The following is a 20,790-nucleotide window of genomic DNA, read 5'->3' on the forward strand; positions in this document are numbered from 1 at the left end:
GTATAAATGGGGGTTATTACCTATTTTTCAGGCACACAGTTCAAATCTGTACCACAACCAAGTAAATGTGTTGCCTTCAGCTGTTATGAAAATGCTGTATACTGTATATCAAAAATAATAAAACGATTGAAATTGTCCTCTGTCTCTTTAAGAACCTCCTACCATTTCAGACACTCCCACTTCAGCACATCTTCACAACAATAATTTGTGGGGGAGGAGCTTTGCTGCAGACTGAGCTCCAGGGAGGAGCTTTGTGTAAATGTGCGGAGCTTTGTACCAGCAAGCATTTAGGTAGCTCTACAGGGCCACAGGAGAGTCAAGGATTTCTCAAACATGCATGAATGAGTCAAAGCAACACTCTGGGTAMGTTTACTATGGGAATGACATTGTAACACGATATAAAGCTCAAAAAATGTTGATTTTGCATAATTTCTTCCCTTTAATCTGTAAGAACCTTTACTTACTAACGTGATGTAATTTGCACTGCTACTCCATAGCTCTAATTACTAGTTAGTTTATTTTGTTTTCGTTCTCATATTCATTGCACCTTGACCTTGTATTTCTATAAACTTCATATTTTATTTACTTCTTTGAATTTTTTATTTTTTTTTTTATTCCTTGTTTTTATTTCAAGTTCTGCACCTCAACAACAAGTCAAATTCCTTGTATGTAAAAAATATTTGGCCAGTAAATTGTATTTTGACTCTTTCATACAAATCTTACCCTRTATACACAAAACGATCTAAAATGAGCAGTGTGTGAACATTTAAATCCAGCCCATAAACCAACAGCTTGTAGAAGGTGTTTTGGTCCATATTGCGTTACCTAAAATACTGTCTCCTCCGGGGTGATTGGTGGCTAGTTTGCAGAGCTGCAGCAGACTCAGGACCAGCTTCACCAGCACACTGTCAGTAGGGTTAGCTACAGAGGACAAAAAGAGAAAAGATCAATAAAAGTCTGCTGCATGCAGATTTGTATTCATGCAAAGACTGTTTTTTTGTGCATCAGACCATGACATTCTCTGAGCAGCTCCTGGATCTGTCCTTTGTTGTGATGCAGCTGTCTCGTCAGCTCCTTTAACCCTTCAAGTCTGGTCAGTGGTAAGGAGTCACAGGGTGACGCTGACAGGAAGTGAGTTATCTCCTGTATGAAAAAACAAAACATAGGTTCAGTTTAAATCAATGGGAATTCACTATCAGGATCTCTTCTTTACACAAGCCAACACTTTGGAAATAAACACAGACGATAAAACAGTGAAGGCTTTCTGTTAGCCTGTGTGTCTGTTGGGTCACCTGTCTCAGCTTGAAGCTGCCGCTGCTGTATTTGAGTCTGTGCTGCACCGAGCGCAGCTCTCTGAATTCAGGAAYATCAGGAAAAGGCTCCAACCTGCTGATGGCTCCTTTTAACTTTTGTTGATTCTCAATTATAAGAAACTGCAGTAGATTCAGCACCTCGAGGCAAAAAAATTTGAGAATGCAAAGTTTACTTTCAGTTTTAACTTTTGTGGCTCTACAAATTATCAGTGTATTCACATCATGATGTCTTCTTAATTAGAAAACGTGCAAAGCTTTGTTCTCTGTGCACAAAACCTTAAGTTCCAATGATAATTCTGACTTTAAAAGCACAAGCCAAAACAAACAGGGCTTCTAACTTCAGCTTTGGGTGAGGGTTTTCAGCCATATCCAAGTTTATTTTGTGTCCATTAAGACAGGTTTTTGTAATACTTGAAAGTGATCTTAAACAGTTTCTCTCTGGAATATCTGAAAGCTTTTGAATCAGACTGAATGCTTTTTCAATCATTTCCTAAACTGGCTCCTRAGCATTACAGTAATGGATGGATGGTATAATTTGTCTAAACTTTTAGAAGATATCAGTAAATGCTTTTTATACTAGTTAACAACAGTATGGATTAGGGCTGGGTAAAAAAACCTGATTTAATCGATCTTGGATTGATTTCATTTAAATTTGGGAAAATCGATTCACAGGACATGAGATCTATTGTTCCCCATGGTGTCTTGTGTACGCGTCTGAGGCACATTTCTATATTTTGTCACTCCTCGCTTGTCGTATATTTACATCCGGTTGATGTTCAGTGCTAACATTAGCTTTCGATAACAAGTTGTCTGGATCAAAACAAAAGAAACTAAGGAATCACCAACGTTACAGCCGAGTCTCCGCAGAAATTAAAGACAACAGAGACCATGGTGACTTTTGTTTTCAAAGATTTGAGCTCCTACGTGGTAAAGGAAACGAAGCGGGTTTGACGAGCGGCTCGTTAGGCGCTCGAACCAAACTACGRTATGTAAACATCTGACTGAACTGTTCTCCACCGGCATGTTTAAACGTGTTAAAGATGACATTCTAACAAATCGTTTAGTTTTGCTACCAATATTATTATTTTTAAACTTTAAGAAACGTCTTAATGAAATCCACAGTGATGAAATTTTGTAGTTGTATTGTTTTAATAAGTTATATGTATTAAGTTTTAATAATTTTTATTGAACATATCAACAGAAGGTAACAGAAACATTACAAATATACAGTTTTCATATGCTCAAAAGGAGTGGGCAGAAGTATATTTATATTAGCCCAAGTCTTCTCCTACAACATTATTCCCATCACTTCTTATTTATCAAGATAATTATTAATTACATAAAAATGAATGCATCAAACATTGTCACCTGCAATTCCTTTTTACTTTAAAACTTTTTATACTTGTGACAGATTTCTTTCAAGATTAAACAGTTTAATTTAAAAGTTTGTCCTTAAAACCTGTTGTTTATGTTGAAGAGGAAAAAAAGGTATCAATAAACATTTTCATTGAATTGAATCGTGATTAATCGATTCAGAACTTTATGAAACGAAATCAAACTGATCTAGAGAATTGGCCATAATACCCAGCCCTAGTACTGATACTAATTATAACACATTTGACCTCAAGAGTACCGTAATCATGGGAAAACGTGTTCCATCAGTTCTTTGTACAATAAACACCAGCTCTTTCACTCACCTGTTGTGAGACAGATGACTGATTGGTCACCTGAAAGGTCAGAGTTCCCACAATGACCTGCAGGTGGCAGTCAAGAGCATCGTCGCAAAACTGCAGCGCCACCTGACACACMGAGGTGAGCAGGTCGCAGCACAGAGAGAGGCTCCGGTTAGAAACCTCGTCACAATGAAGCGATCTGCGAGAGGATCAGAAAACTGTTGTGAGGGTTTCCTGGGGGAGATTTGGAATTTCCCGGCATTCGTTCACCAACCTGCTGTTAACGTGGTGAATGAGGGTGTAGATGATGTCTCTGAGGACGAAGGCCCAGGCTCCTCCCAGACCGTCCTTCACCTCCCTGAGCAGCAGGCTGACGAACAGGTGGTACATGAGGAGGACGCGGTGACGTTCGTAGCCGTTGATCGTCTCCGCCACCTTTTCACACACAGCCAGCAGAATCTTCTGGATGGAAATCTGAAGTCCAGAAAGTGAAAACGAAAGGTTTAACAGAAGCAGAGAAATTGAAAACAAAACGGTGAGGCAGTACGTTCATGAGACACTGTACCGGGGTTTTTGACAGAATGGCTACCAGTGACTTGTGGTTGGCACTGTGACACTTGCTGAGGTAGTCAAGTGTAGCTTTAATGACATGTGAGCTGAAGTGTGGTGGATTAGGTGCAGGATCCAACTCTCTGCAAGACAAAAAACACTTATTAAAGGGGTGGTCTTACGTATTTTCCAGGCACATAGTTCAGTTCTATACCACAATCAAGTAACTATGTTACTTTTAATGATTCCACCTCCTACAAGGTGGCTTCTCTGATGGACTGTGTCGCAGAGGTAAAGAACTGGCTGACAGAAAACTTGCTGCTGCTTAATTTGGCAAGACAGAGGTTCTAATTCTGGCCCCTGAAAAGAAGATCCCTAAAGTTAAGGAGCRGTTGGGCTCTCTGTGTTCAGCTGTCCATCAGAGTCTTCGCAATCTGGGAGTTATATGTGACTCGGACCTGTCCCTGGAAAAACATGTCAAAAATTTAGTGTCTACATGCTTCTTCCAGCTACATAACATTTCTGAACTTTGGTCTACGCTGTCTGCCTCAGATTTGGAAATGGTCATTCATGCTTTCATTTCAAGCCGCCTGGATTATTRTAACARCCTGTTTATGTGCTTRAACCAAAAGCAGCTCAGTCGTCTTCAACTTCTCCAGAATTCTGCAGCTAGACYTTTAACTCGAACATCTAAATCTAGTCACATTACTCCAATCCTTTCAGAACTTCATTGGCTACCTGTTTACTTTAGGATTTGGTTTAAAATCCTGGTTCTTACGTTTAGAGCCTTAAGAGGCCRGGAACCTGCCTATGTTAGGGACATGCTCTCTACATACAATCCAGTCTGCTGCCTGCGTTCTCAGGATCAAAATCTACTAGTTGTTCCTCGAACAAGCTATAGGACCATAGGCGACCGGGCTTTTTCTTTTACAGCCCCTMCMCTCTGGAATGCCCTTCCCTGCGYGTTACGTCCCATCAGTGATGCTGAATTATTCAAGAAGGGTTTAAAAACCTTTTATTTTAAACAAGCTTTCGGTTAGATGGTTTTTGTTAAATGTTGTTGAACCCAGTGCCTGAGTGGTAGCTAGGCTTGCCTTGCYTTGGTCTAAGTACTATTTACATTTTTTCTGTAAATGTTTATGTTTTTGKGTTGGTATTTTATTTTTATTGTTGTCTTTTTTATTTTTTATTTATTCTTACTTGGCTCAATGTTGTTACTGAAACATTTTTGGGATGGAAATATTTGACGGCTCTATGATGTTTATTGTTGCATTGTTATAKTTTGTGTTTTGTACAGCACTTTGTGAAGTCAATTCTATCAAAAGTGCTCTATAAATAAAATTTTACTTACTATGTTACCTTCAGCTGTTATGAAAATTCTGTATTTACAGTATCAAATATAAAGCTGGACTCTTTAAGAACCTACTACTGTTTCTGACACTCCCACTTCAGCACGGCTTCATTACAATGCTTCAGTGAAGGGGTACTCTGTAGTGTGGGAGCTTGGCTACAGACTGAGCTCCAGGGAGGAGTTTTGTACCAATAGGCAGTGCTTTGTACCATAAAGTGCTCAGACAGCTCCACATGGCTAACAGAGGAGAGTCAAGGATTTCTCAAACATGCATGAATGAATCAAAGCAACACTCTGGATATGCTTTTCTTGAAAAATGACTTTACAACATGATATAAAGCTCAAAAAAGTAGAGTTAGTATAATAGTCCCCTTAAAAAAAGGAAATACATTAATTTTGTTGACATTACCCAATAAAGTGTTTCAGGTCTCCTTCTGCTTTGCCGTCTTCATACAGAGTCATCAGCAGCTCCACTACGATGTCTGCCAGGTTACTGTGGATCAGGCTGTCAATTTGCTGTAACAGGATGGTTAGAGGAAATGAACTGTAATTATATGAGAGGCCTCATAAAAGTCTTGCTTTTCACCTTCACTCATCTACTGCCAAAGTCTCTCACACTCACCTCGTTTACCCATCCACACATACATTCATACAGAACTGTTACATCTCCACAAAGATGATCTGAAACACAAATTATTCGATAGAGTCTAATCAGTGCTTTAGATCGTGTTCATGCACGGATGAGGCACACAGAGGGGATCATGGTCTACATCAGATGTCTGTTTTAAGCACTGATCCACTGCCACCCCAGAAATRCTATTTCCAAACAGCAGGAGAAGCTTTTCTTTGTTAAGACTTAACTGAGCCASTTCCTTACAATCCAGTGTACTGTTAGAGCTCCTAACCATTGTTGTGCTGTAGTTCAGGTTTCACTTGTCTGCCATGCATTGTAAGTGGTTGTGAGGAAAATGAATAAATGAAATGAAGAGAAATAAATCAAATGGAAGTGTAACCCTAGCAAGACTAGTCACCTTTTTACAAGGACAGAGATKAWATAAAATCCTTTAAACCAGGGGTTCTTAACCTTTTTGACCTCGAAGCCCAATTTRTTGAACATAAAGTGACACGAGGCCCAGTCACACATTACCAATGTATGGATCAAAATGATAATTATTCTAAATCTTGGTTTAATTTTTATTGTATTTGCATTATAACTAAACTATCATAACTAACATAACTAAATTAAATACTCTTACAGTTTAAAAGTAAAACTCCTGTCAAATAATCACAAGACATGATTATGACAAACATTTTTATATTGTAACCTGCCCATAACAATTATTTGAACAAATGCAAAGGTCAGTCAGACCACTCAGGCTTATCAGCTCAAATATATATATATTTTTAAAGGGGACCTGTTATGCAAAATTCACTTTTTAAAGGTTTTTTTTTACTCAACTTTGGGTATGTACTTCTTAAAAAAACAGTCCTACGACCAAAAAAAAAATGCACCCAGGGGCAAATTTACTGTAAGTAAATGTATTTTTAATGTATATTAATGACAAGTTTTATACTTCCWWCATTTTGTGATGTCACAAGCMGTACGACAACCCACCGCATCTTGCGTTCGGCCCCTTACCTAGCAAACCCCGGGTGAGGCTCCACCTCCTCAGTATAAAAAGCCATCACGGTTGTTGTTGTGCAATGCGCAGCTCATATCACAACAAGCCTCCAATAGGGCAATGGGTAGAGTGTTGGACCAGAGAGCGGGAGCACAGGGTTTGAGACCGACACAGATACAAACAATTTAATTATTTATTTTCGTTAGTTATGAACACGTTTTCTCATGTACCTCTATTGTTTAGTTTTAGCYTATTTGTTCGAGTTTCTGAGGTATTTTGACCGCTGCTGCTCCAATTACCTGCCCTGGTAACAGCATGCAGAGTGAGCGCAGAGCTCCGACAGGAAGAGGGGGAGAAAAAAAAGCTGCGACCACGACTCTGCCTCTGGGTCTGACTCAGGGTCTATATACGGTTGTACAACAGAGTTTCTGCTATTATTAGCCATGCTAACGTAAACGCTGGCTTTGGAGGGCGGAGTTAATGTCAACAGATTTTTGGAGGGCGTTACCAACAGAGCTCATTAACATAAACAGCTCTTCTGAAMGGAAGTCAGAGCAGGCAGAACTAGAAAACGGGAAATTTTATTATTTRAGAATTATTTTGTGCATTAAATTGAACGAACATGGTCTGGATAGCCCACAGCTGGAGCTGGAGACATCCTTATCAGAGGCCCAACTTCTTCCCATTTGTCCCCACATGGAGTTCCTATGTGAAAGAGGARTTTTAGCCCTGAGCGTACCGTGGGCTGCTTTTACCTGTTTACCCAAACAGCTGGCGTCTTTCAGGAGGTCGTACACTCTGTGGGCCTTCTCCCTCTGCTGAGCAACCTGGGAATCCTGACCAGGCAAAGCGAAGTACGGCAGGATGTTGACCATGATCTTGGGGAAGCAGTCGGCCAGTAAGAGCTTCCAGTCCTTCTCAAGGCTTCGGCCAATGGACTTCACCTGCTCAAAGTCATCCAGGAAGACTAGGTGGGGGATCAGAACCTGGTAGGAGGAGCTAAAAGGATGCAGAAAATTGTTTTCATTTTTCATGCAACTAGGAGAAAATCATGTATTTGGAGTAATTTTAGATTTATTTTCTTCCTCACTTATAGAAATCTTTGACTGTGTCATGGTCCAGCAGACTGTAGGGGAAAGAGCCGAGCGTGTAGCGGTCGTCAGATTGTCTTTGAGCAAGCCACTCGGCTACCAGGTAATACAGGTGAGAGCTGACAAATGTTTTTACACTCTTGTAGCCCAACACGTTGGAGACACTTAACAACATCTTCAATAAAAAGAAGCACAACAATCCTTAGTTTAGCATTTATTTTATCAGGAAAGGAGCAACTTGATGATTTTTCTTTGGATCAAACATAAAACATGTTTCCTCTAAAAATTTTAATTTTGACTATTTTTACAACTCTTAAGAGACCCRTCACCTTTTTGATGAGTTCTTCCTCTACGTTGTTCTCCTTGTAGGACTGTAGGAGAGCAAACAGGCACTGCTTTTCACACACCGGGCTGCAGCTCAGCACCACAGACAAACTCTTCAGCAGCGCGGCTTTACGATTGAATGCTTCGTCCCGCTGTTCCTCAGAAGATCTGCTTCTCTGTGTCCAATAATACAAGCGATACGTTAGACGGCACAGAACATGACGTAAGGTTAAAAGAATCATAAAACACGCCGTCCTTGATGATGCCGCGGGGCAACGTGGCATGATTTTACCAGGAGCCTCATCCCATCCTGAGCCTTCAGGTAAATGTTCTCAAAAGCTGCCTGCTGGAGTTTCAATGGCAGCATCTTTCTCTTATCGGACTGCGTCGGTCCCATCTCAAGAAACAGCCTGGATATGGGAAAAAGAAAAGGCTAAAATCAGATTTAAAATAAAATATTAGGTCTACGACAGAACTAAGCAGAACAATTGTTTTTTACGCAAAAATGTATGCGATAGCGTAAAATGAATGAAATAACTAAAACTCTAAGGGTTAAAATAAGAAGAACAAAAGGTAAAAAATGAGCTAACAGTAGATAAAAGCTATTATTACCAATACCATAACCAAAGCTAAAAAAAACAGTAGTTAAAACAAAAGGGCAAACACCACATTTAACAAAATATTAGCTAAAAGCTACAGTTAGCCACAAGCAAAAAATGGCAAAAACACAGCTAAAGGCTAAAATTAGAGAGACTGTAGCTAAAAGCTAAAAGGTGCAAAGGAAAACAATAATATGACAAGTTTGGTGAAACACATTTAATGGAAAAGGGCTTTTGAATGAGTCTAAAAAGATTTTATTKTACCATGTTTGTATAGAAAAAATGTTTGTAAATAAAGTTAAATAGTTCAAAAAGTATAAAAGCTACAGATAACAGAAGCCATAGAACTCACTCACACTAAATCATTTGTTGATCCTGTCAGGAGKTTTAACATCAGCATTTAGGATTTGAGTTGAGCATTAAGATTTTTTACCTGTAATATGCTTAATTCAGTCGCAGAACGTTCATTTTTTAATACTGAGGCTTCAAAAGGTTAAGTCTCAGAACAAGTGTAGCAGATTTAACTAAAAAGGCTGCTAAAAGGTTAAAAATACAAGCTCCKGCATCAAATTGAACACTTTGAGCTTCTGAAATCATGGCTTAAAGAATGAGGCAAAGATTGACTTGTTTGGTCACAATATGGGGAGTAAATATAAACCATTACATCCAAAAAGCTATTTCTTACTGTTTTGGCATGGCAGCAGCAATACCATGGCCTGGGACTGTTTGTCGGTGGTGGAAAAGGAGTGGATTCAAAAAAAAGTGACAAAAGCTATTAACAGCAAAAACCTACATCAGGATTCTTTTGCATGACCTCAAACCTTCAGTCATAGCTCAGTCTCAACTGGGTGTTTTTGCTAAAAACTATTATTTTGCAATCGTTCTTGTGATTTATAATAAAGCAGTAAATGTGKTTTTTTTTTCTAGTCAATATTTTTTTTAGTAAAGCCAGCAGGAAGTTGAACCTGCCTCTCCACTGATACGGCTACAAGCATGCGGACTTGGTGGTGGGCATCTGCGAGGTGTGACGGAAGAACAGAAGACACGGGACGGTCCGCCTCTGGGTCTCTGAAACTCAGGATCGCCCAGTTACAGCGGGGGTCAGCCTGAGCAGGGGGGGGACAAGCAAATCAGAAAAAGAGGGCATTGTTGAAATCAGTTTGGAGAGTTTGACCTAAATTGTTTCGTCAGATAAATTCTGCCRTTTTACAGACAAGTAATACTGAACTAATAGTAAAGTCTGTGAGAGTTTACCTCMAGCAAAGCAACCAAACACTGCACTAAAGCAGCTCGCACAGCTGACACACATTTCCCCGTCTGGATAAGATAGCTAAAAAAAAACAAAAAAAAACAAAGACAAAACGGTTAAGTCGGAGCCCTGAAAACTCTGGATGGAAAAAAAAAACACTTCATGCTTTCAGCACCAAACACTACGTACACTATGTAAACKTAGCACAAAAAGTAGGAAATTTATGTTTAGCAGATTATTTCTTTGTTGTGACAATGTAACTGGGGGCACCAGAAGCTCAAAACAAGTGTCAATAGCTACATTATAATAAGCGGTTTGACGGAGAAGATTTGGCAAATTCTTCATGTGCTCATCCCACAAATGCATGTTCCTTACAAATGTGGCACCATTTAAGAAGGGAAAATAAAAGGCTTTCCAACCATATTAGACCTATTTCCAAAAAGTATTGTTACARTAAATAAATAATCTATCTAACACAAATTTACTTACTTTTTCTGCTAAGTACTGTATATTTGTAAAACGTTTCTAACCAGAAGCCAGACAGGACTTGAAGAAGAGAGCCCTGTGCATGTTTCATGTCTTCATGCCGGTGAACCATTTTCCCCAGACTCTTTATGAAGGGTAACAAACTGAGCAGGACAGCAGCACAGATTTCCTGGTCCTGACGATACAAGGAACACAAGTCCCTGCAAACAAAGCAACAAATCAAAAAAAAAAAAAAGAACTTCCTGCGTTGGACTGTCAGGAACATAAACAAAACTTCCTGCTGGTTTGAAAACACGCGTGTTAAAAACGCTTCCTTACGCCAGAGGCTGCAGCAGCGCATCGAATTCCTCCGGGGACAGCGTGTCTTCAGCAGGAAGCTTCTTCAGCAGGACCAGATACTGCAAGACATCCAGACGGTTACGAGTCCTGCAGCTAAGGCCTCGTCAGCCTCCACCCCGGCTGCTACTCACCATGTTGAGGTGCAGGGCTTTGCTGAAGTCTATCTGCTCCAGCAGGAGCAGCAACCTGCGCCGCACCTCCTGGGGCTTAAACAGCAGACCGCGGACGGGCCGAGCAGAACCGCACTCGCACAGGAACTCCAACACGGCGAGGAGAGCCAGGTCCTGCTGGGTCATGTGATCCTCCGCCAGCAGGCTCTTTGCACCTGTCAGAGCACAGAACAAGGATCTGTTAGTAGAATCCTGGATGGATTTAAAGGGATCCATGATTAGTTGTAACATTAGACTTTATTTAATAAACATATATTTAAACTGTAAAATGAGGACTGTAAAAATAYTKTAGGATGTTCAGTTTTTATCATTTTTAAACTAAAAGTTWAAAAATATATTACACGGATGGGGCCATTTTATTTACACGCAAAGCATTCTGGGTAAATGATGACGTGGATAGGTCCTCGGTGCAAGGCTTATAGCGAGCTAATTCCACCCTGAAGGTTAATCTTGGACAATATTTGACGATTGTCTCTTTTAAATGAAACCAGAGAGYGTTGACAGAGAGGAGAAGGTAGAAATGACTCAGCCTGTAACTGAAAATATGGATGGAGGGCCTCAGTTTAGCTTGTTTGTTGTGCTAGCGCTGAGCTAATACATATAAGGCCATATAGCGTCGACGCTAGCGCAAAGGCTAACAGGCTAAGCTGAGGTTCTTCTTCCATCCAAGCTCTGTTGTCCTAATATTATATTTTTTAAAATTTACAAAACTAAACAGCCTACAGTATTTTTACAGTCTTTATTTTACAGTTACAATATATGTCTGTCAAACAAAGTCTAATGTTACAACTAAACGGGGATCCCTTTAATAAAAATCTATCAGTGGTCCAAGTATCTTACCCGGCCCACATGAGGCGTCAGGGTTGTCTCCCTTCTGTCTGTGGGTCCCGTTGGCGCTGCTGCAGGACTCCTCGCCATCAGACAGGTCCGAGTCGTTCCTAGTTTGCTGGTCGTCTTCCACATGTGTGTCATCATCCACAGTGCTGACTCTCCTGGAGACRCTGCTCAACTGAAGGAACAAAGAAGAGAAACTCAGGTGGATGGCTCCTGGTTCCTGAATTATTATTACTATTTTTTATTATTATTAAGCAAAAATTCAGATTTAGTTAAATGGAAGTTTGTGAAAAGTTATGAACAATTAGTCTGGTCATTCATAAAGTGATATTCTTTCAAATAGTTGTCATTAGTTAGTACCTCACATCGATCACATGGAGAAAAAGGCAGAAGTCTTCATCCARGCTAGGCTAATGGCTAGCTAAACAAGTGTCTGCATTCAGTCGTTTCTCTGACTTATAAAAAAGTTTCTCAAAAATGTTCCATGATTGTGAAAGAACGTTACATTAACTGATATATCTGCACTTTTTCATGACACTGTTTAGTTTGTTAATTTTACTTTTTACTGAACAACGTGTCACTACTCAAATGTGCCGATGTGCCGCGGCTGTGCGTCAGTCCAAAGGTTTATTCAGCTTCCAGCAAGGAAGAGAAAGAGCTGTTTTATACAAAAACAAGGGGCCCGCTTCGAGCAACCCACTGGCCTAGCATGGATGAAGACTTTTGCACTTTTTTCTATCCTCCGTGCTCTGAGACTCGTTATGGCGGATGAGTTACATCACTTTAAAAATGACCAGATTATTCCTTYAGAGAGGCTGATAACAGTGTCCGCAGCGGCACAGAAGAAAGGAGGGAGCAGGGATGGGAGAACGAGGAGGAGGAACATTTATTTCCTTACCACCTGCCGGCTCAGAGACTTCGATGAATTTGAAGCAAAGTTWAAAAAAAAAMYAAAAAAAAAACTGTAACATCTTCTCTATATTTTGTTTCCATGCAAAATGGGGGGAAACTCATGCAATTTGGGGACAATCCATACAACCTGACGTGTGTTTCTCCAAACTAMAACTTTTCTAAATCTCCAACAGGTAAGATAGTTGATGTTAACTTTTTTCAATAGAACCCCCACTTGAAAAGTTCTTCAAGAGCTCCTAAATCTAGTAAATCTTACCAGCAATTTGCAGATTTCTGCCAGTTCACCGAGGAGGCTGGCTGGAAGAGTCATTACAAACAAACCAGAGGAGGTGGAACAAACACGATCCTGCAGGAGCAGATCAAACCTCTTGAATCTGTTCAACTTGCCAGTGGTTGAGTTTTTGAATTTGCTTTAAAACATATAAGCATCTAAAATAGCTAACATCCTGGTTATTTTATTTTACCTTTGTTGTTTTGCTGGCGGACTGTGTGCAAAGCTTCATAACAGATCTGAGTGTGGACATGACGCCCTCCTCGGTCATCTTCACTTTAACACTGGACACAAACCCACCCAGGTCCTGGGCCAAGGCCTGGCAACGAAGAGCATCTCAGAATGTAGACATAACTTCATGGTAAAATTTAAACAAGCGTAGCAGGAGAGGAAGGATCAACAGGAGTTTGGGTGAGTGTGAGTGTCAACCTTGGCTTTGGTGAAGAGCGGAGAGCAGCCGGCCTCCTCCTCACTCAGGAACCCGGTGGAGACGTAACCTGCCAGGACCCCCGTCAGGTGGCTGCAGCAGCGCACCACACACTCTGCAGGGCTGGACTGGGACTGCAGAGGGTCGAGCGGAGACAAGTGTCAGGCTGTCACAGAGAGGTTTAACATARCGCACGCCAAACACGTGAACTTCTACTCACATCAGGAGAGTAGCATTTGAGCAGACTGTCAGCCACGGAGAGCAGGTGCTGCTCCAGATTGTTTCTGAGGGCCGGGACAGCAGCGAACTGATTGTCAGCCGACGACGTCTTCACCAACTCTCCGTCAGCTCCTCTGATCTCTGAAGGCAGTGAGTTGAAGATAAACTCCTGGTACAGACTCTCAATCGCATCCAGGTCGTCTTTGGTACCCGCTGATGCTTGTTCTTGAGAAAAAGAGCTTTGAACAAAGCAGCCGTTACAGACCAGAGTTATTCTGAGCGGATTATGAGTCAAGATGAGGACGTTTATCTTTGTTTTTGTTTACCATGTTGCTCCATCAGAACCCAGCAGAAACTTCAGCCCAGCTCGAGTGTCCTTTAGAGTCAGTGAGACCAAGATGTTTGCTATCAGATTGTGAGGAAAATCTCTGCAAATAACAAAATACATATAAACATATAATATACATACAAAATCAAAGAGAAAATAACCACATAACAAAAATAAACACTGCAAGAATTAAAGACCTAACTAGTCTTGAAGAATACGCATACTATTAGAAGGAAACACTGCATCAGAACAGAGTGAAGCACCATAGAGAAGAAACAACATGCCTAAATATGGCAAGCCATTTAACATAAAATAGGCTTCACCACACCTACATTCCAGTTATCTGAATTGGTTTTGGACTAGACATATTAGTTTATTAAGAGAGCTCTGATTATATTTTGACTATGCAAAATGCCTATTTGAGCTGGCTTTAGTTCCATTCTGACTCATATAATAATAATAATAATAATAATAATAAATTACTTCAGATTTTCCATTAATCTGTATGGAGGCTCCAATTCAAAATCTCTTAAAAGGTTTTTTGACTAGTCAAAAATACAGTTCTAGATATCTCTAAGTTAGTTTTGACAATTCATTTTTTGTTTTCAAAGTATCTCACTTTTAGTTCAGATTAGTCATAATTCTAATTAAAGAAAAATGTATTTTTTAGATAATGGATATAAAACTTGACTAGTGCAAATTAAATTGCAGATATCTGGAAAGCAAATAACGCGATGCTAACTAATAATAGCTAAATAACAAAATTACTAATAACTAATAACTAAGGCTTAATTTGCTATTCAGTGGTCTGCACTATCAGGTCAGTCCAACTCAAATTTTCCATGTTTTAACACGATTTATATCTCTGCAGCTCAACACTAATTATTAAACATAGACAACTTATTGTCGGTCGCCCAAAGTTCTGCAGGCAGMTGTTTGGACAGCTAAGTGGCAGCAGGGAGGTTTTATGCTCAATTTTTAAAATTCAGATATCGAAAAATCAAAATTTGACTCGTCAAAATTACGTTTGAGATATCTTGAATTTTAATTATGGATGTGTGACCGTTCAAATGATGAATCTGGTGACATCATTTGAGATATCTTGAAAGGCATCTGTAAAATGTAAATGAAGATATCTTGAATTGTTCTTCTGACTAATCAGAATGTAAATGTAGATAAAATACCAAAGTCAAAATGTAGTTGTTCCTAGTCAAAACCTATGTTTRGATATCTATAATTTAATTTCAGTCAGACAAAGGTGATTTTATGTTAAAATGGCCTGCCAGAAAAAGCCCACCTGCAGATGATGGGGTGAGGTCTGCAGCTGTCCTCCATCTCATCATTCTGGTCGCTCATCAGTAACCAGGCTACGAGGGTCTCCTTCAGATTAGGTGAGACACTCCCCTCAGTGGTTCCCACCTGCTCCCAACCTGAGCCTGACGACAGCCGCTTTGGGACTGGACACTTCAGCATCGCCTGGGCTAGACAGAGAGCAGCGCTCCTGCAAAAAAATAAAATACAATAAAATAAAAAGATATTAAAGATGGAGGGTCAACTTTTTAAAATTTTATTCATAACTAACTAGAACTCACTGAGAGGGTTTGCATGTAGATGCACAGAAGAGCTTCCAGAACTCTCTGTCCACATCGATCAGTCCACCGTGAACAATGGAGGCCAGCAGGTCCAGGCTGAGGGACTCGGTCTGCGGAGAGCTGACCCGTCGCACTGCAAGGGCCCACGTCCGGACCCAGAGGCGGCCCAGCTCGGCCCCGTGGTCCTGCGTTGTCTGCGGGCAGCGGGCCTGGCAGCGGGCCACCTCCTTGAGGCAGCGCAGCACGTACAGCCCCCTCTCTCCTCTGCGCTGCTCTGCAAGCAGCTGATGCAGCACCGACAGCAGCGAGACCAGCTCCCGACCAGGAACCATGGACGGGTACTTGGAGACGAGCACTGTGCTGATCTGCAGCCTAGAAGAAGACAACAGAAGACAGGGAGACAATAAATACAAACTCAATTAAAACTAAATAAATAAATTGGTGCCCTAGGCAGGATTTCAGGTGGTGCCCTATTGTGCAGTTTTCTAAATCTAACTGACAATTTACAAATATTCACATCCGCAATTAAATAATTTTGACTTTAGGGTTATGTTTCATCTGTAGAAACCAGGCTTTCCAATTAAAATATGTATGTGCATGTGAGTATAAATAAACCATATATTTAGTAATATAGCATGGATTGCGACAAAATGTAGTTTGTCTTGGGTGAATTTCCTTTTCCCGTTGGTGTGGTCTGATATTTGTAGATTGACTCCACACTTACTAAAATAGGATCAAATTTAATTTAATTGTAATTTTTGGCCATGTGCACACCTCCACCCTACGGAMGCAGTGTAAATGCTGTCTTTGATTATAATGGGTGTGTTTTTACTGTGAAGGTTGAAGCGGAGCAGTGCGGACGCGGTGTAAAATCAACTATAMTCTGATWAAAAGATTCTAAATTTTCTTTTCATCCCCAATTTACTCTTTGCATTTGTCCAGACTACCTATGCCACGGGCCGGGCCTGCATTTTGTTCAAAATGGACCATAGTACACATATCAAATATTTACTACACAGACAAAGAAAAACCTTTGTAACTTTAAAGTTTGATGGGACAGGGACAGATTTGCTTTGTTTTTATTTACATTCTACACAAAGCCCAGACGTATCAAATTTTTATGTCCGGTTTGAACTTTTGCATGACGTRTTTCACACAGATTATCATACCACGGTATGACGTCAAAGTCACTTTGCTGCGGCTGCAGGTGGTCTCGAAGTACGTCCCATCCCATTTCRACGCGCCGCCTCTTACTGGCTGCTCCCTGAGTGGGACTGCCCATCTGCGTGGCCCTGAGGGAGGCCTGGGACACCTCCAGCGTGTGGCTGAACAGCTACAGGCAGAGCACACATATTCACAAAAACATAGGACATTTRTTCTGAGGGAAGTTAGAACTGGCTCCATGACTGCAGCCTGGAGCTGAAGTGTGATCTGTTTGTGCACAGAYGAAGCTGACGGGTGGAGCTGGAGCTGCCTAACCTGGTGACAGATGTCAGCCGTGAGCTCAATCAGATTGTCTYTGACAGCTTTGTGTCTGGTTCCTGTGACGTACTTCCCCCTGCTGCCTATGTGACTGATCTCTTGGACCAGAGCATCGTACAGGTTATACAGCAGACTCCGCCACCTGCTCCAGTCCTCAGCGTAAGCACCTGAAATAAATCCATATATTTGTACTCTGTCACCTTTTTAAAAAATAAACTGATTCCGATGCAGCGTTTCTGAAAACCTTCAGCGTTAACGAACAAATCCTGAACTCAACCTGCGTCTTGCGTCTTTGCTCCTTTGGGGTGATGAACACAGAGCTGCAGGCTGAAGAACTCCACAAGCTCCTCTTTAAGAGGTGGGCTCTGCCTCATATCCGCCCACATGCACAGCAAGGATGGCAGAAGCTCCTCCCCCAGGCGACAGAGCCTTGTCCGACAATTCATGGCGGCGGATCTCGAGAAGATGTTGAGCGCGGAGATGAGGGGTTCCAGAACAGTCAAAAGCTTCTCCTGCCTGGTAGAAGAAAACAAAAAGGTACAACTGGGTCCATCTCGCTGCCACGGCAGGTTCCAGTACATTAAAGCCAGAGGAGTTTTCAGGCGGAGGGAGTTCTCACCTGGCACTGAGCAGAGCTTTGGAGAAGAAGCTGAACAAAGCGTCGCTGAAGCCGTCMGTCTGCACGCAGCAGCCCTTCACCACGGCATGGAGGACTCTGCTCAGCAAAACACGGTTGATGGGTCTGGATGAAGAGCTGAACAAGCAGCAGTACAAGTCCAGAAGACCTTTGGATCAAAGAGGAACCAGACATTCACCCACTTTTATCACTTAGTACAAAACAATTAATGAAACTGAAGCGATGAACCTGTCTCCATTTTTCTCCATTTTAGACAGGGTACCCACAACTTGGTCAACATCAAATTCAAGGACCYTTCAAGGACTTTCCAGTACCAATTTCCTCAAATTCCCAAACAGCATAKAAGTTGTKGAGTCAGAATCAATGAAATAAAGTGGATTAAACRTTTACCCTACAWTTATATCTACAATACATGGACAYGTAATTATGTCCTGGGAGGTTCAGCAGCTCAGTTTGGGAGAAGGAGAYGCTCAGTGAGGACAGRARGAGCWGTGGWGCTTCACCTGGGCTCAGAAAGAAAGACCCRCCCTACTCTGCTCTGATTGGCTAAAACTATGAMWATGGCTCACGTTATTTGTTGAAAACCATGTCAGTTTACCGTAATCCTGAGTTATCCACCACAACAACTCTAAGTTTTTATTTTTATTTTTTTACAGATGATAAAAATCAGTTGTGTGAATAGAGAACTTCAATCCCTAAAAACATTCAAGGACTTTCAAGGACAAGTGTAATTTTTGCTGTTTTCACAAACAGAGATGTGATGATCGTGAACGATCCAAATCTTTTGAACAGCTCTTTACAACCAACGATAGAAGCCAAATCGCGGGCAGTAACAAGCCTTTTGTAGTTTTATTTCTTTTATTCCTCATATAATCTTTATTTTTTCATCCTTAAATTGCTCCCGCTTTGCTTTTTCACGGAAAACAGGCAGAGTTGTGGAGTACAGAAGCTCACGGAAAGGGGGAGGGGGGTTTCCTCTTGACAAACACATGGTTCCGCCCACGTGATGAGATTACGTCATTACGTACGGCTACGTGATGACGTATTTTCCTACGTGATGACGTAATACGTTCAAAATCGAACGGCTCTATGAAACAAAYGGCTCCCCGAGATCCGGATCCCTTCAAGCAGCCATTTATCCCATTTCTATTCACAAACTTTCCAGGGCCTTGAAATCATTTTTTTAAATTCGCAAACTTTCAAGGATTTCAAGGACCCGTGGAAACCCTGTTAAGAGTAATAGGATCACGTCTCTAAACTCAAAGCCAACCCGTTTGGTTTTCAGCATGTTAACCCTACCTAAGCCTGTAGTCTCCTCACTGATCCTGCTTCATAGTCCAGCCAACCAGAATAATAATTTCATTTAGACCCACTGACCGTGCCACTCCTGTGAAGGGATGTCACACCAGTATTTGCGGACAGAGAGGACATCCTTTAGAAGGAGGCTGCTGTAATGCTCCCCGTAGGCTGCGCAGCAGTACGGGCTCTGCAGCACCTCCATCACGTGTTTCAGCAGCTCGCTGCATTTTAGCCGAGGCCCACCTGCAGGGAGAAAAAGCGACGCTGTGACTACATCCAAAGTGTTGGCTTCATGCCGTTTTCTACAGCGGCTGACCGAGGCAGAACGTGGGTCTGCTAACGAGCGCGCCCTTACGTTCGTTTGCATAGCGGATGAAGTGTTTGACCAAGCTGCACACTTCGGCCATCTTCTTCTGCCGCGTGGCCGCGGTGACATTGGATTTACTCGACTGCAAGATCTCGGTCTCCTTCTGGACGTAACGCTGCAAGAACCTGATATGGGGAACCAAATAACAGGATTACACAAAATACAAAAAAAAAAGCTGAGCCTTTCTCGTTGTGATGGGAAAAAAATTAAGTGAAACTTTGTAGATACACTGAAATAAGGAATAAAAATTACTTAGTGTGYCAAAACTTCTGCAAAAACAATTACAGGTAGGTTACCTGAAGACAGCATCCCATGTGAGTTGCTTGGAGATTTTAGCTTTGGTCCCTGAGGTTCGATCCAATTCCTGTAKGACCTCTTTGGATCGAATGAGCCGCCTGAAGCGTTCAGCTTCTTTCTGTTGACACAGAATGAGGGAATATTAAAGGAGAGTTATTTGCCAACTTGGCAGAATGAGCATTATTTCCACATTTGCTTACCTTCCTCTCTGTAGCCTTGTCATTCTCCAGGCCTCGGCAGCAGACAAGGAGATCGTGAAGAGGCAGACTCATTGTGCTTCTCACCTGCAGGAACAGGATTTAACACTAAATCCACACTGATAAACTCTTTGTAAAAATGCATAGAGGCCCTGAACTGAGCACTGCCTCCGCTCAGTGGATCAGACCACACCTTTGTCATGTAAAGCAGCAAAAAAAAATAAATAAATAAAAACTATGAGGGAGAAGTCTCTTTGTGTATCAATAGAAACAGATTGTGTGTGCTCTGCAAACAGCACAGGGATGATAATGTATATTAATTTGTGCTACAACTACTGAACATCTGTGAGGAGTACTGACATCCTCMATCTGGAATAAAGTAAAATTTCAAAAGATTAAATCAAAAAGGTTACAGCATGATGAAAAGTAGGCACATTCTGAGAACAGAGACTCTGCACAAAACTCTAGTTTCTATTAGAAGGACCACAGGAGCAACGGAGGGAGGATACAGGACAGGTAAGCAGCAGGAGGAGGCAGGACCCCCAGCCCTCTGAAGCACCAAATTGGCCCCTTCACCTCTTGACCTGATAAAAAAGAAGTTGCCTGAACAATGCAAACGTGATGTGATGACACAATCAATAAACCAAATTAGTGMATGAAATTTCCAATCAAGATTTGACTCCTAAAAGCAACAAAGAAGAAAATGTTGCACTTTTGAAGCAAAGAATGAAACATTTACATTCCTGATCAATATATTTATTGACCTACCAACTATCTTACATTCCTGATCAATATATTTATTGACCTACCAACTATCTTACTTTCTTCTCGAGGGTAATAATAACAAATGATACTGTTTATCTATTGGCGTTTCCACTTTCGTTATCTATAAAAAGGAAATCACTGACTGTGCAGCAGTCAGGCCATCATGCACACGAACAACTTTAGCAGCATGACTTTCAAAAGTAGCTTCAAACTTGATTCGTTCATTCATCCACACTCTGTCWGTCTACTGACCTCAGACTGGACTAACTGTAGTCCTGAAGCTGTGAAGGTGTAGATGTTAGCTAAAATGACACGATCCTGATCATAACAACTTTCCCATCGCGACACTCGTGCACTAAAACAGCCACGGTCACGCWCACGCAAGGCACGCAAAACA

At 41.3% G+C, this 20,790-nt stretch overlaps 1 protein-coding gene across 1 annotated transcript in view; it reads right to left on the bottom strand.

The window, feature by feature from the left end:
• The window catches only part of atm (ATM serine/threonine kinase), a gene marked incomplete at its 3' end in the record, with an annotated part of 33,598 nt that extends 12,809 nt beyond the window's left edge, over nt 1-20,789 (bottom strand). Inside the window, 33 exon segments of the mRNA XM_014012795.1 lie at nt 826-921; nt 1,011-1,143; nt 1,293-1,451; nt 3,011-3,185; nt 3,261-3,460; nt 3,552-3,678; nt 5,296-5,402; nt 7,264-7,507; nt 7,599-7,774; nt 7,929-8,099; nt 8,216-8,333; nt 9,492-9,628; nt 9,777-9,852; nt 10,302-10,457; nt 10,576-10,655; nt 10,728-10,921; nt 11,607-11,775; nt 12,769-12,858; nt 12,977-13,102; nt 13,213-13,344; nt 13,431-13,668; nt 13,756-13,857; nt 15,055-15,258; nt 15,350-15,721; nt 16,519-16,682; nt 16,829-16,998; nt 17,109-17,347; nt 17,451-17,616; nt 18,846-19,010; nt 19,123-19,259; nt 19,431-19,549; nt 19,632-19,715; nt 20,646-20,789. Of these exon segments, the coding sequence (XP_013868249.1) occupies nt 826-921; nt 1,011-1,143; nt 1,293-1,451; nt 3,011-3,185; nt 3,261-3,460; nt 3,552-3,678; nt 5,296-5,402; nt 7,264-7,507; nt 7,599-7,774; nt 7,929-8,099; nt 8,216-8,333; nt 9,492-9,628; nt 9,777-9,852; nt 10,302-10,457; nt 10,576-10,655; nt 10,728-10,921; nt 11,607-11,775; nt 12,769-12,858; nt 12,977-13,102; nt 13,213-13,344; nt 13,431-13,668; nt 13,756-13,857; nt 15,055-15,258; nt 15,350-15,721; nt 16,519-16,682; nt 16,829-16,998; nt 17,109-17,347; nt 17,451-17,616; nt 18,846-19,010; nt 19,123-19,259; nt 19,431-19,549; nt 19,632-19,703 (5,014 nt within the window).
• Nucleotide 20,790: the final 1 nt, after the last annotated feature.

Source organism: Austrofundulus limnaeus, unplaced genomic scaffold, assembly GCF_001266775.1.
Source record: "Austrofundulus limnaeus strain Quisiro unplaced genomic scaffold, Austrofundulus_limnaeus-1.0 Scaffold95, whole genome shotgun sequence".
Taxonomy (NCBI): Eukaryota; Metazoa; Chordata; class Actinopteri; order Cyprinodontiformes; family Rivulidae; genus Austrofundulus; species Austrofundulus limnaeus.